Genomic DNA, 15,001 nt, shown 5'->3' with positions numbered 1-15,001 from the left:
AGTAAATGTCCTCTAAACTGCTCGTTTTCTTCCTTTCTTAGAAAAAAAAAAAAGCATCAAAGAAGGAAAGATAGTGTTATTAAATAAGATAGTGTTATTAAATACCTGGGACACAATAGTTTCCAGCATTCCAGACCATTTAACTACTCCAACTCTGTGGCTACAATGCAGATGTTTTCATCATTCTTTCTCTTATAGAAGGTGTTAGTGGGAAACTGCAAAATCAAAAGGAGTCTTTTCCAACACAGGCATAGTTTTCCCTATGCTTTTGTGCCATGTTTTTGGCTCATGTCACTGCCACTGGGTCAGACTTGGCCATGATGCATGAGGTGAGTTTGTACCATGGTCTATCCCCAAGAACTGCTCTGGATGCAGCCAGATTGATTTGGAGGGTCATGAAATTTAAGTGTAAAAGCATGGATTGTGTCATACCAGTTAACCTCAGGACTTGACAGAAGTCCCTAAGCAGCTTTGTTTACTAGCATAGATGTGACCTCCATGGCCTTCAGACACAGTTATTTGCCTGAATAACTTGTAAAAGTGCCTGTCATTCTATGCCTGACAGTTTTTAGAGCAGCTTGGGCCAAATAGAACAGAATGACCCTTTCCTACAGGAAAGGATGAAATGATTTCTTTCCAGGATTTGGTCTCCTGCGTAGCTGCTCACTTGCTCCTACCTGCCATGGTAGTACTAAGAGCAGGGGTCAGGTGAACACTCTCAGAGGACAGGGAGCTGCAAACAACACTCAATATTCAACAGAAGAAGTGTTTTTCTTACTGCCTTGGGCCATCTCTGAGCTCGTTGGTTTGATGACACGATTTGCATCCTCATGGAGAGCACCGAACCAGTCCTTGAGTCGTGAAGCCAGGCTCCTCAGCTCTTTGTCTGTGCAAGCTGGAAAAAGAACCAAGCACCAGCATGAGTCAAGAGCACAAGCAAAAAAACTTGCTCCAGATAGACTATCAGTAAAATAATGTTCCTTGTTGTAAAGTCCTTCTCCTCAAGAGCTCTGAAGGAAGAGAGAAGGTTAGGGAAAAGGATGCAAGTTTAAAAATGTAAAATATTATGAATTTTAGGTTGCACTCGAGTACCTCCTTGGTAGCTGACATGATTTGTGATGGAACGAGCTACACACAGAGCTCCCTGCAGGTGCTCAATTAGACCTGTGTGACTGTTTAACTTAAATGTTTTCACCTTTTAGGATTTCAGAGAAAAATATCAAACAGATGGGGAGGAGGGATCTACTTGCCTAGACACAGTACTCAAACCAGATGCTGGAAATAATTTTTAACCATGTTTGGCTTAGCATAAGGTTGTTATCACAGTAATAGAAAATATATATACTTATTTATATACATAAAAAAGAAAATTGTTATGTTGCCCTTGTTCTACTGCAAATGAGACTTTACCACCTCTGAAGGCTGCCAATTCCATTTTGTTACCTAGGTAAAACATTTCTTTTCATATACATTTTTAGTGAGAAATATCTATTCTTCCCAGAAATTTCTGCCAGGAGGTTAATGTCCAGCTAAAGCAAATATTTTTAAGGAAGAAAGCTGAGTTAGTCAACATTTTCTGTCAGAAAAAATATTCTTGTTTCTGTATCATGCTTAGTGCTTAAAATTCAAATGATCAGACAATTTTATTATTCCTGCTGTGTATTCATGCTACATTTTAAATGACATTTCTTGGAATACAGAGCAAGATTTTATGCCATAGAGGCAGACATCCTTCACAGGAGGATAATACAATTGAAGAAGACAATACATTGTCTTCAATTCACTGCACATTATAATATTCCTCCTTCCACCTTACTGAAGAACAATTGAGTCCCACAGCTTGTCTTTAAACTCCCTGCTCCAATGAACTTGCTGATACCTCATGGCTGTGGTATTTATTTGTTCTCACAAGGGGTTTTTTTGGGGTCAGAAGTAACTCTGAAGTTTAAAATAGAGCATTAAAGCTTTTTCTAAGTGGAAAGTTTTTTAGCTTTGGAGGGTAGGGGAGAAAAAGAAAGATTTTCCTATTTTCCTGTAATGCTGCAAGAGTTTGATAGAATTTCCTATTAGAGATAAAAGTAGGAAGATCAACATTCCACTAAGGCTGAGGAAAGGTAAGGAAGAATCAGGTCTTAAAGAAAAAAACCCAATACCTAACGTAGAAGAAATAGAAGACAATGCAGTATTAACTGTCAAGTGGCTTAGGTTACTGAAAAAGCATTTCAAAGCAAATCACTTAGAGTTTTCTCACTTAAATCAATATTTTATTTTACTCATTGCAAATTATCTTACTTTTGCAAGTTAAGACAAAAGTCAGAGTGACTGGATTTTTAAGCCTACCATGCCATCTGTTCTATGAGGAGCATCTCATGCCACTATTGTTCCTTGTCTTGTTCCAGTGTCTTTATCAGAGAAAAATCACAACAGAACAAATTCCAGTATCCTGCCTGTAACAAGCCCCCATCAGGAGATGTTGCCTGAAGCAGTGACAGGGTAAGAAGAAAACTAATCTTATAGGTAATAAATATTCAGGCATAAATTAGCTCTAGACAGGCATGAATAATTTCTTATTTTGTGAATTTAGATCCATAAAGAAATTTATATCATGCACTAATTTCAACAAGAGCTGAGCACCTAAATACATGGTGGTATTGATGGAGATACTTCTTCTACATGAGATGAGAGATGCTGCTCCTGCATCCCCTGCTGAAATGTCACCAGCTCATTTTCATCAGACATATTTTTGCCAAAATGTTATGAGGCAACTACAGAAACAAGTGAGTGGGGAAAAAAAACCCCAAAACAAACAAGAAAACTTATAAAAAAAATCTTGTAGCATGTGACACCTTTAGGAAGCCAAGGCTGGTTACAAACATCCATTCCTGTCCACTCTGAGTGCCAGGCAGGAGCTCAGAGCACAGTTGTGCAGAGTGGCCTTCTCTCTGTAAAAATAAAGTCTCCAAAATATATTTTGCAAAGTGGTCATCATTTGGCTTAAACTGCACTGACTGAAGTAATTTGAATCCATGCTTTTAATCTGCAAGAGAAAATAGAATTGAATGCACAGTGTAAGTGGAAGAGAAGTAGATTAAATAAAGGGAAATCAGACTTGAAATTGTTTCTCCATGCAGTCCAGCCAATCAGGCATGTCAGGATCTGTAAAATGACATTTTTTTTGCTTGTTTGTAATGCTAAGCATGGTGAGAATCAGCTTTTACCATGTATATTTCTCTGCCATTACTCAAGTGATGGAGTCCATGACCTCCATGAGCAGCTCCCGTGGCTGCTCAGCCCCAGGCCCTGTATCCTCCTGTCATTCCTTCAGAGTATTTCTTTTGATTTTGGTGAAGCAAGAGCAGGCATCCAGCCTCTTCTGTGCCACAGCTTCCTCAAAGACTCTCACTGAAGAGGGCACCTTTAAAAATGGACTCTGAGTGATGCTTTTTCTTGTTTGCACCAAGTCTGCAAAATGCCACAAATCCTGCAGAGTTCTTTGGGAATTCAATCTGAGGTGCAAACTTGATAATAAACCCAGAACCAGAGTTTTCTGCATGTGGAGAGATTTTTGTGAATAACTGAGATATTCTTTAAGCATGTTGCTTAAGGATGATTCAACAGTGGCTATTAGGCTGTGGTTCTCCCATAGGACTGCAGTCTTTCTTCACAAGAATATCTGCTGTTTCAGGAGTAAAACAGGCACCAACAGTTCTGTGAATATGTAGTGAATAATAAATTCCTTCACCAGAATTCAAAAACTTAATTTCTATTCAAGCATTTCATGCCCTCAATCTTACTTTCTCCTCGAGACTAAAATAGAAGAAATATTGTTTGACATTTCTTGTATGAAATTTTATTTCAGTGCTATCGTGCAAGGAAAAAAAGACTCCACCTCTCAACCTAATGGATCTGCATCCCATTTGATTTCTTTTATTTTAATATTTTCAGATGTGTCTAACCATTCTGAGCTTGTACCTTATTTGAGACCCTTCAAAAGGGACTGAAATTCAGAGGGCATGAGTTTAATACACAAAAGCAGGCCCAGCCTCCAGCTGGGTATCCAGGAGCCAGAACATTTAATGATTTAGTTCTGGTGATAGAGCCTATTAGTTATATATCAAACAATTAGGAAGCACAGCTCTGAGGAGCCCCAAATCTAAGATCCTTGTATATAAATTTGCATTAGTACAAGTTATAAAGCATTTTTAAGAACCCTTTTCATGAAAAATGCAGTGCAATTCTACCTCTCTGCTATTAATAGAAGTTCCAAGGAACATTTCTTAGATGAGAAGAGCAGGGCTGTAGGAGGAATAGATGTGATAATGGGTCTCTTGCTATTTGAAGATCTTTAAGGAGAGAATACGTAGGTTGCAAACAATATGGATATTGATAGAACTTGAAGCCCTGATTAAAAAATCTGCAATGAAGAGAAACACCAAGGGAGGAACCTCTCCACATCCCTTCTCTAGCAACTGAAATCTGTCCAGTCAACTGTCAACAACCATTTAAACCTCTACTGCTGTGAAAAAGACTCCAGAGCAAACACAGGCAAATATGCATTTTCACTTTTTCCTCAAGAGAATCTGCCTTCAATTTATTTCCTACACCTTTTAAGAGAGGAAGAAACAAAAGAATTTATCCTTGTTACTTTATGGATGTAATTGAAAGTCTGCCTGAGCAGCTCCCTGGTACCAGGTCCTCACATGACATTAATTCCTGCATCCCTCCCTGTTCCTAGCCCACAGCTCCCCTGTGTCAAGTGGGTTGGTGATGCTGCTGTTACTGATGGGGATTGGTGAGGTGAGTTGGTTAACATCCAACATGATCCTGGAGCCCAAAGTCCTGCATCCACCATGGCAGTGGGACCTTGAGCAGTGACAGAAAATGTCACTCTGAGTCACAGCAACATGAGGAGGATCCATTTGCTGCTGGATCCAACCACCACCCTCAATCTGCACCTAGGAATCATGCTGCAGAGGGATTTGATAGCAAGCACTGAAAGTGCAGATTTATTCTCAAGGGTGAAGCAACTGGTCCAGCAGTTATTTATTCCTAACTGAAAGCACGGTTGCTAAAAATCTATTTTCACCAAGCAGAAAACATTAATCTGACCTAATGGAAAGCCATTAGCATGCTGTAAGGCTCAGGTTTTTATAGGCCTGCTTCCATTATGGACCTTTTCAGCTCTACAGACACTAATCTATATACATTGGTGATGAAAATTAACAGTATAATGGTTAATTTCACTCTTTCAGAGAGGGGCTTTCAAAAGTTCTCAGCGCCAGAATCAACATTAAAACAACTTACCTGTAGAAAAATAAGATTAAATCAATATTGAATGTTCTTTCACATCCTGTTTTTACTCCATCTTAGCAAACCAGTATTGTAATATTTCCAGCCACTAACAAAACAAGCCTTGTAACTCCTACTGCATTTCTCTCTAAACAAAACTTAGTACACTATGGAAGTACATTGCTGTTTAATGCCTCACTTGCTACTTTGATGTTCTGGTAGAACGTGACAAGGAAGGAGTCCATATAGCCCAGAAAAAGCTATAGTGATAAATTAGATTTCACAATAAGCAAGCAATGTGACCAGACTCACAGAGCACCCATCACCTGGTTTGGGTGTCATTTATTTTCTCTGCTATCACTTGTCCATCTGGTGTGTATCTGTTGCCTTACCCTTACTATTTTCATTATTATGAAAATAATTCTTATGACTGATGAATCAGTATGACATTTCTATCAGTTACATGTGTAAAGAAGGCTTTTTTGTCTTCATATTATTATTAAATGTCACTAAATAGTCTCCTAGGTAAAGACTGAGGAACTAATTCTCTGTTCCCTGAATGCCAAGAATGGGAACATTACCTAGGGGCTGTGCTAGTATCAACTATTTCTGTACAGCAGAGGAAACTACAAATGCAGAAAGCTTAAAAAAAAAACAAAAATACAAACAAACAGAAGCTTTAAAAATGCATATTTAGCACTGAGGTTAGCCTCCCAACCAACTGCCAGGACAGAATTTAGCTTAGAAACATGTCACTGATTTTGAGTCACCCAGTTAAAAATTGGGAATGTCCTGCCATGGAGTTGTGATCAAGGTGGCCAACCACATAATGTGAATAAAAGTGGAAAACATTGCAATAGCCCAACTCCATCCACAGTCTGCAGTTTAAGACTTAAGTTCCCCAGCAGGAAGATGAGTGGGAGCATTCATGGCAGCTTGGTTCCCAAGCAGAAAACCAGCTGTATTTGCAAGGCATATCAGTGGTAACAAGCAGTTCTGTCATTTGTCCTGCCTGGAGGACAAATCCATTTAGTTTTGATTAAAATGTGATCTAGCATAAACCTATATGACATTGCCCAATAGTGACATTATATTTCTCCAGTTAGAAATAGGACAGGCATGTATTCAACAATGCAGAAGGAAAAAGTCACTTTTTTCTATTTTTGAAGACCAGCATGAAAAAGTTACGTGGTAAAACACATACTGAAAACCACCGGATGAACACTGTCTAAAAAGGTTTGACATAAATGTATCATAGCAGAGAAGATGAAAGGAGATAATGCTCATCTTTTGTATCAAGTACTAATTTGTATCTTTTTCTCTGTACAAAAAGAAAATGTGGCAATTTAAATCATATTTCCTCTGACAAACATCACTACATTTTCTCTCCTCTAGGCAAGTCAACAACTTCTTTCACCCTGCTATAATTGTGTCTGTATGTGTGTGGATTACCACAATAGGCTTTAAAAAATAAAGTAAAAAAAATTATGTCAGCTTTCAGGCTTCAGGGAGCGAGTCTGCTCCCAGTCATGCAAAATACAAAGCATGTTCTAAAAACTACTGCTTCAGGAGCTGACTTGAAAGTAAACATCAAGATAAATTCAGAGCTGTGCTAACCTTCCACTTCAAATGCAGCTCCAGACAGACAGGATACGTACCTTGCAGATGACTCCAAGTGTTTTATCTGTGATATTTTGGTGACACAACTGTGGCAATAATTACCTTCCCGAGTATTTCACCGTTTTTGCTTGAAAGGGGCAATATTCTATTTCGCTCTTTTCATTGAGGCCTCAGGCAACTTCTTACACCAATAAAAAAGGAAGTATTATGCCAATAATTTGATGAAGTAGAAAGGAATGGATTGTTTACTCTTACTATGAGGAAAAGTACTGCACTCCTAACATGCCTTGCTGGATCAATAAATGAAGGACTTTCACTTAAAATCCCTCCTATAGTCACCAACACTTCTTGACAAGGCTCCACGTGGGTGTATTTGTTGCACTGAAGCTTTGGCATTCACTGGCCATTCTTTCACAGGGCTGACACCCAGGCTGATAACCACCACTGATCCTCCTGTTCCTCCTTTCCCCTTCTCTTATAAATACAGCAGCAGATGCCAAGATCCTGCAGCTCAGACTTTGAGATGATTACAGGAGCAGCTGAGTTATTGGGAAGCTAAAATAGGCTTTGATCTGAAGCTTCCTTAAAATGGTACTTTTAAAACACAAGGCTTAGCTAGAACTCTATAAACAAAGATTGAGAGCTACAAAACTCCCTCTTGAAAGCTGTAGGCAAAGTGTACAGCTGCTCTCAAAGTACTTAACGCTGGTTCCTTTTGTGCTCACATAAATTTTGAAACCCCTGGAAAGTTCATCTTTGCCAGGTGCTTGAGAAGCCTGGAGGTTTCTTTTAAAAACATCCAAACCATAATGATTCTGGGGGGTATGTGAGAACCAGGGGGGAAGTCTTGTGGGAGTCAGGTATTGATTAAAATGCTGTTTCTTGCATGGTTCTTAGCTTCTCAAAATTCATTTGCCAGCTCAGCCTAACATTCTCACTCCAATTCTGCCATGTCACATGAAAGGCAGAGTTATATTAATGACAACTAAAGAGAACAAATAAAAATGTCTAACTGAATGGACTTTTCCAGAAGTCCATGCTGTGATTTGGATGAAAAAGTCACGGTGGAAACCTCACTTCCCCTTTTGCCTCCCTTCCTTCCTCCTCTGCCTTTCACAGTCTGCTCTGAAAAGATGTCCTTCACCTGGCAGACACATGGATGTACCCAGCAGCTTCTGTGCTTATCTCAGAGAAGGCTCCATCCCTCCTGGATCCTCAATCCAGTCTTTGCAAGAGGCCTGAGTTCTAAGGAAAAGTGAGGAAAACAGAAAGCAGACCCACAGCTCACAGTCCATGAGATGTTTCAAAGATCCCTGACTTTGCTGTTGACAGCTTAGCAGATACCATACTCTTAGGCATTTGAAATACTAAATAAGCAAAGCTGGAAGAATACTTAAGAGTAGAAAGAAAACTCACAGAGATCAAAATTGAGGGCTGGTTATTTTTGAGCAAATACTACAGGCTACCATACTACTTCTGAGCTTTAGGTAGAACTGTTTCCAACAGATCTTCCAAAGCCCCAGCTGAAATTGTTCAGATTATCTGCTGAACTTCTCCACATCCAGGAGGTTGTTTTGCTCCACTTTCTAGAGCTGAACAGAGAGACATCTTAGATTCTGATCTTCAGTAAAAATGTTCTGAATTACAAGAGCTGGAAATAACTTGAGTTGCTGGTGATAAGGGCAGCTGCTTGCTTCCATAATGAAAATAGCCTTGAGCTTGAAAGAGCCAAACTCAGGTAGTAAAATTAGTAATTTGACAGTATTTCAGAAGAAATGGGCAGATCTATTTATGTTCAATGATAGCAGGAAAGTGACAGCCAAGAATATAAATTAAAAGATTACATATAGAGAAAAAAGTAAAAGCATCAGATGATTGCACAGAATGCCGATGTTAGCGTGCAAGCACATGCAATGTTTTGCAAAAAATAAGTTGAAAATATGGTTATATTGAAACAGAATGCAAGAGAATTCTAATTTTTACAGTTTCTTGTACAATCTAGCACAGGTCTCAAGTAAATTAGGAAAAAACCCAATGTCAGTAGATATTTTTTGTAAAGTGTCATAGTAAATGGGGATATTCAGTATTTGATACCATTTTAAGTGTTTCATAGGATGAAACTGCTTCTTTTTCAGTTCTGTTCACACTACTCAATCTCTGTATGCTTGTTCAAATCTAAAATTAATGAGCTCCCAGATGGTTATTGGGGATTTTTGTTTGCTTTAATGAGAAAAAGTATGATTTTTATGGCTATCAAGTGTGTGCTGGAATGGGAGATGCCTAACCTAGAGGTCCAGTTTGGGCTATATGGTGACAATTCCTGCTGTCACCTGAAGAAACTGGGCAGAACATTGTCCAGAAATGCAAAAGCAGCAGTCGGTGTTGGCAGCAATGCCAAAGGGCCAGGGAGCATGACAACTGATCTGCTTGCCTACAGGAAAAAAAATCTACCCCACATCCTTCTCAGAGTCTCTGCTGTGATTTAGGATACTGCCTAGGAGCTGCAAGAAGGACCCAGGAATTTACTATAAAGCCACCTTTTTGCAAAAAATGGTACTCTATCATGCATTAAGAAAAAAAAGAAAAGGGAAGCAATTGAGCAGATTCACTTCATTTTCACCAGCGTCCACCATCTTTATTAAGTTCCTCAGGGACCCTTGAAAAGTGATAAATCCAATTTGCCCATGCTTGAGCAGGATGGAGAGAGATACTCATGAGTCAGCATATGCTAGCAGAAACCATTTTTCCACCTCATTAACTTTTTTTGCACATCAACTGATTTTTATTTTATACCGTGTATATCCCTGCACTTATTTCCTATGTTCCTTCCTGAATGTTATCACATCTGCTACAGCCAGGGCTCCATTAATGTAAAATGTTGTCATGTGGTGAATTACTCTTAAATGAGAAAAAACAGACAAGCCTAGAAGAGAAAATGAGGAGTTGCTGGACAGCGTGAGGCTAGAAGCATTTGAAGCTGTCCCACGGGAATTCCTCTGGCAAATTGTTGGGAAAACTGATTGAAATTCAACAACAAAGTGCAAATGAGATAACACAGCTCCCCAGTGGATTGCAATGATCCCCTGGAAGCAAATCAGAACTCTCTCTGCACTAGTGCATCTTGCAAAATAAAGACGTGCATAAATCCTGCCAGGCAATAACAGCACCAGGCAGTCTGAAACACAGTGTTCAGGGCAACATGAAACAATCAGCTGAGGGGGCCATTTGAGTAAGAAATGCAATGAATTTGAGAACTAAATTTGAAGGGGTTTAAGAGCTGAATAGGATTTTATTGGAACAAGTGCTACACCAGTGCAGTGCCATTAACTTCATGGAGATGTGGTGCTGAGGGATGTGGTTTAGCAGCAGCATCAGGTTAACTTGATTTTAAAGGGCTTTTCCAATCAAAACAATTCTCTGTCTCCTGAGGTGTGAGCAACAGGGACTGTGGAGGCTCCCCAGATGATGGGATCTTTTTGGGGTTTGAATGAGGGGAACCTTCTCCCTTGCAGATCTGATGCTCACTTGGATTTACACTGGCAAGTGGTAAAATGGCTTAATTTTTAACAAGCTTTGAATCTCTTGGCTGAGGTGATAATTGATGCTTAACCACTATGGTTCCTTCTGGATGGAAGAAAGCAAACTTTGGGATTAGAAAGAGGATGGATGGCTAAGCCAAGGTGAGTGTCAGGGAAAGCTATAAAAAAGGTTCCATTGACCCATGTCTATTGATAATTGGTTGACGTCTGAGGATTGAGTTTTGTGTATTCAGGGATATGATTTATTGAAAACATCCCAATTTTTTATTCAATATTTGCACTGCTAAAATATTTAACATCCAGAAAAAAAGTAAAATCAGTAAGTGAGATCAAAACCATACTGTGGCATTATGAAAAACATAAGCTGAGCAGTTCTGAAAAGGATAAAAATGGCTTGTGTGAAAGAAATGTGGTGAGGGTTTTTTTTGGTTTTGTTTTTAAAATAAAAATTACCGATTTGGAACTGAGGCTGAGAAAGCTTTGAATGTGGCCAGGGTGACAGGGTGCATTGTAGGGTGGCTGTAAGCCTTTGTAGAAGTAATTATTATCATCTCTCCAAAGCACAGAGAAATTCATGAGCAAAAAAAAAAAAAAAGAGCAAAGAAAAGGAGAAAAGGCAGGCTAGGAAGCAGACCCCTTTTCCAAGCCCTAGATGCTTACTTGCTAGGTGCTTACTAAAGCCAAAGTGAAAACAATCTGAAGCTAATTTAAACCTTATTCATCCTGCAGAAAATAAAATAGGTGGAACTTCACTTGCTGAAGGAACAGGAGAGGGAAGAGCAAAGCTGGGGGGGGGAGGGAAGCAGCACCCATTTGGATACGGATCTAAGCACAGTTCTTCCAGCCCCATGGCCTGCCAGCAATCCTAAATATTCTTCAGAATAATAATTTAATCAGAGCAGCCCTGGATCCATGCTCTCCCAGTGTCTACAATGAACACGTTTTGCAAAAGGCATCCTGAGGAGTCAGAACTCCAAATAAAATTTGGCATTGTGCAAATATCAGCAGCTTTCCAGTGGCAGCTTTTGAAGTGGCAACACCGAGGCCCCGTTTCTGCCTGGCTTTTCTCACACTGTGCAGAGCTATGTACAGGAATTCACCCTTCAGTTAATCCAATATTTTGCCCAGATTTTCTTCATTTATCAGGCTTACCAATTCATACCCCACGTTTCAGTATAACTACACCATCCTATGGAATGACTTGAAGTATCAATGTTAAATTTGGATAAGTAAATCCAGATGAGTAAAAGTACATATAATGTGAAGCTGGAAAAAATTACCTATTAAGCCAGGTAAGACTATTTGGAGTAATTTGATTTGAGGAAGCTTTAATGTTTCCCTTGATTCTAGTGATCATCTTTCATCTGGAAAAGGAGCACTTGAGCAGGGACAAAACACTTGTGATGGGCATTAACTGAGCAGTATTTTACAGAGTCATTTGTTGGGACTGGAGCCACTAACTGGAATAAACAGTTTAACAGTGATGCCAAAGTATATATTTTGTTCCTTTAAACTGCCTAAGTAAAACACAAAAGTCATGTTCTCTATTCAGTAACAAAGATTGCTTTCTCCTTCTTTCTTGGGTACTAGGGAAAGCTTTTTAGGGAGGTAAAGTTCTTTTATTCCTAATTTCTAGGCAAGAGACAATGACCAATGAATGAGCATGCTGTGGATTTGTACTCATATGTTTAGTAGTGTTAATATAAATGTTATAATAATAGGAGCTGGAGGGGGGTATTTTGGTGTTTGACCAGAAAGGCTGTGATATTGAGAGACTAATGTACCAGATTAAAATTTTTCCCCAGTAAATAAGTGTGACAATAAAATGCTTTGAAGGAGTTTGGGGAAAAGATGTTGACTCCTCATTAATGATGGAGATTGGCTCACGTCTGTGGGGAGAGAGGGGATAAGTGAAAAACAGGGTAATATGCTGTAAACTTAGCAAGTTTCAGTGTGTCTCCCCTGTCCCATGGCTGTAACCTTCAGTCCAAGTAATTTGAGCAACAATTAGCCACAATCAAACTGATCTGTAGCAGGTATTGCCTTTTAGCAGAAATGCTGATGTGTATTTCAACAACCACACACAACACAGCAAGCCAAGCAGCTACAAAAAGACTTTCTTATATACTCCAATGGTTCAAACAGCTATTTAAATATCAACATTATTTGTAAGTGAAAGTATTTGCTTTAAACATGGCAAAACTCTGCAACAAAGCTTACATGAATGATCTCTTGGTACTTCACACAGCTGGACAGTTTACCAGGTCTGTTCTGCAAAACTTGTAATTTCTTTTATACCACAGTGAAGGTGAAATACATAGAAAGAATTACACTGTATATAGATCAAGTGGACTAGTTGAGGTTTACACTCACATAAATTGGAATAGTGCAGATTTCAGCTCACTGCCTAGTATTTTCTTGGCTAACTGGCTGTAAAATTGGTTTGGAAGTCAACCCAATATTTTCAAACTAAGCTACTGCAGTTGAGAGATTGGGGTTGTGCTCTCATAACAGACATTTCTCCACATAACGACAGCACCAAAGCTTTTCAGTGTGAGGAATGAAGCTTTATACATTATTTTAAAAGACAAAGTTCTCCAGTATTTTAAGAAATATCAGTTTTTAGAAGTGTTTTGTTCGTTTGCCATAGCCCTGAATTATTGAACCCAAGAGGAATGCACTTATAGTGTTAGGAAAATTTTAGAGAAGTCACTAGGAATTTTTTTTTTTTTCTTTCTGAAACCCTCACTGACAGCAACAGGAGATTAGATTGAAGCATCCAGGTAACAACAGGTGAAGGACACACACTTTTACTCTCTGGCACAGCAAGCAGAATCACAGTTACTCCCATACAAGTACTAATGCAAGAGGAGCCTACTTTAGTTGTACAGGCAGGTAGTAAAGAGAAAAAATCACCCTTGGATTCCTATCCACCTGTCTGTAAAAAGCACTGCTGAAAGCCCAATTATTTTGACGAATACTGAGGAGACACAAAAAAATAAGGACTTATTTAAATTGCTATGGAAGAACTCAATGTATTTCTAAAAGTATCTCAGGAATTTACAGTAAATAATGCTTTCAAAGGAAATGGTAATCATTCTGCATTGAAAGCTTCTGATCTCACCATCTTTACTTCAGAGCACATTAGTGCTGTGCATCATTACAAGAATGTGTTCTTTGAAGCATGTGTACTCTATCTTCCTTCTGTTCATCATAAATACCCTCTCTGTGAAAGTACACTTTGCCACTCTGAACGCATTTTTCTTCCTAAGATTTAATTCATTTCCTAAGGAAATGTCACACAGGAATCAATCTTGCCAGTTCAAGTTCATGAGGCCTGATTCATTTAGCAAATGATTTATTGACAACTGTGAGATAGAAAATAATTGAATGTTGTTATTAAGAGCAACATTACGCATATATGGAGAGGGTATATACAGAGGATGTTAATATTCTTTCCTGAACAAGTGATACATTACAAGAAGAAAGGAGAGAGCTTGCCATGGTTAATGGCTGGCTTCCAGCTCCTATTCCATCTCTCTCTTTGTACTCCCAGCTCATGTTCTTGCATAAATCCTGACCTTTGCTGTTGTTTGCTCCATTGAAAAACAATAGCTGGTAGAAAAAGAGATAAGAAAACAAGTGTCCCATTACAGGCAATGTAATTTTGTTTAGTATTCAGACATAAATAGTTCTTCACAGAAAACATGAAAGTTCAACAAAAACCGTGTATGTAGCAGCAGGCCACAGTAGTTAATGGTTTGACAGCTAATCTAGGAAGTATTTATCTAAGTAGTGTCACACATGGAGATTAAACACTTCTCCTCTCTTTCCTTCCTGTCCCTTTTTCACCCAGAGCCAAAGCAAGCAGTGTTTGCAGCTCTCCAGGCTGAATGCACTTTGGATTTCTTCATATTTTGTAGATATAGACCCATTTTTTTTTTCAGCTAAACAAGATATGGAGGAAAGAACCCATTCCCTGCACTATACATTTATCTATATATTCCACAAGCATGGTTGGATCCAAGGGTATCTCGTAAGATTTCCCCCAACCTGCTTCTGCTCTCATATTCATCATGACCAGAGTGATGGAATGTGACACCTTCAGCATGATCAATACTTTGGTGTCCCCAAGCCAGGTGCTAAAGCACCCAAATTTTACTTCAATGGCCCCTAGAAAGGAGTCCAAGCCCTAATGCTCATGCTGCTGTCTCACAGGTACCTGCACCTCATCCTAGCCAGGGCTACAGAAAGAATTTTGAATTCCTGCTTGTCCCTGAGGATGGGGGAGCTGAGGCTGAGCTGGCAATGGGAAGAGTCCTGTGGGCTCTAGGTTTGAAGCCCAGAAACCTTGCAGAGAGCTCAGCACACAGAGGCTCCTGCACCATTTCATCTTCTGGAAAGCACCAAACGTCACTGCACTGAATTAAAACTTGGTGTCTTTAACTGACCCACGATGCTAAGGTGCTATGAAAACACAAAGAAAAAAAAATGCATAAAAGAATTAATGCTCAGATTTTCTTCTGGAAAAGTAAAGCAAATCCTCAGCCCTT

The 15,001-nt window shown here is 39.1% G+C and overlaps 1 protein-coding gene across 1 annotated transcript in view; it reads right to left on the bottom strand.

Moving 5' to 3' along the window:
- The window catches only part of SPOCK1 (SPARC (osteonectin), cwcv and kazal like domains proteoglycan 1), a 241,998-nt gene that overhangs the window by 15,973 nt on the left and 211,024 nt on the right, over positions 1 to 15,001 (bottom strand). Inside the window, exon 7 of the mRNA XM_071759083.1 lies at positions 779 to 895. Coding sequence (XP_071615184.1) covers positions 779 to 895 — 117 coding nt within the window. The remainder of the gene's footprint in view (positions 1 to 778; positions 896 to 15,001) is intronic.

The sequence above is a fragment of the Heliangelus exortis genome, chromosome 15 (genome assembly GCF_036169615.1).
Source record: "Heliangelus exortis chromosome 15, bHelExo1.hap1, whole genome shotgun sequence".
Lineage (NCBI taxonomy): Eukaryota > Metazoa > Chordata > Aves > Apodiformes > Trochilidae > Heliangelus > Heliangelus exortis.
Note: the sequence above shows the minus strand (reverse complement) of the source record. Positions and strands in the feature narration are given on the sequence as shown.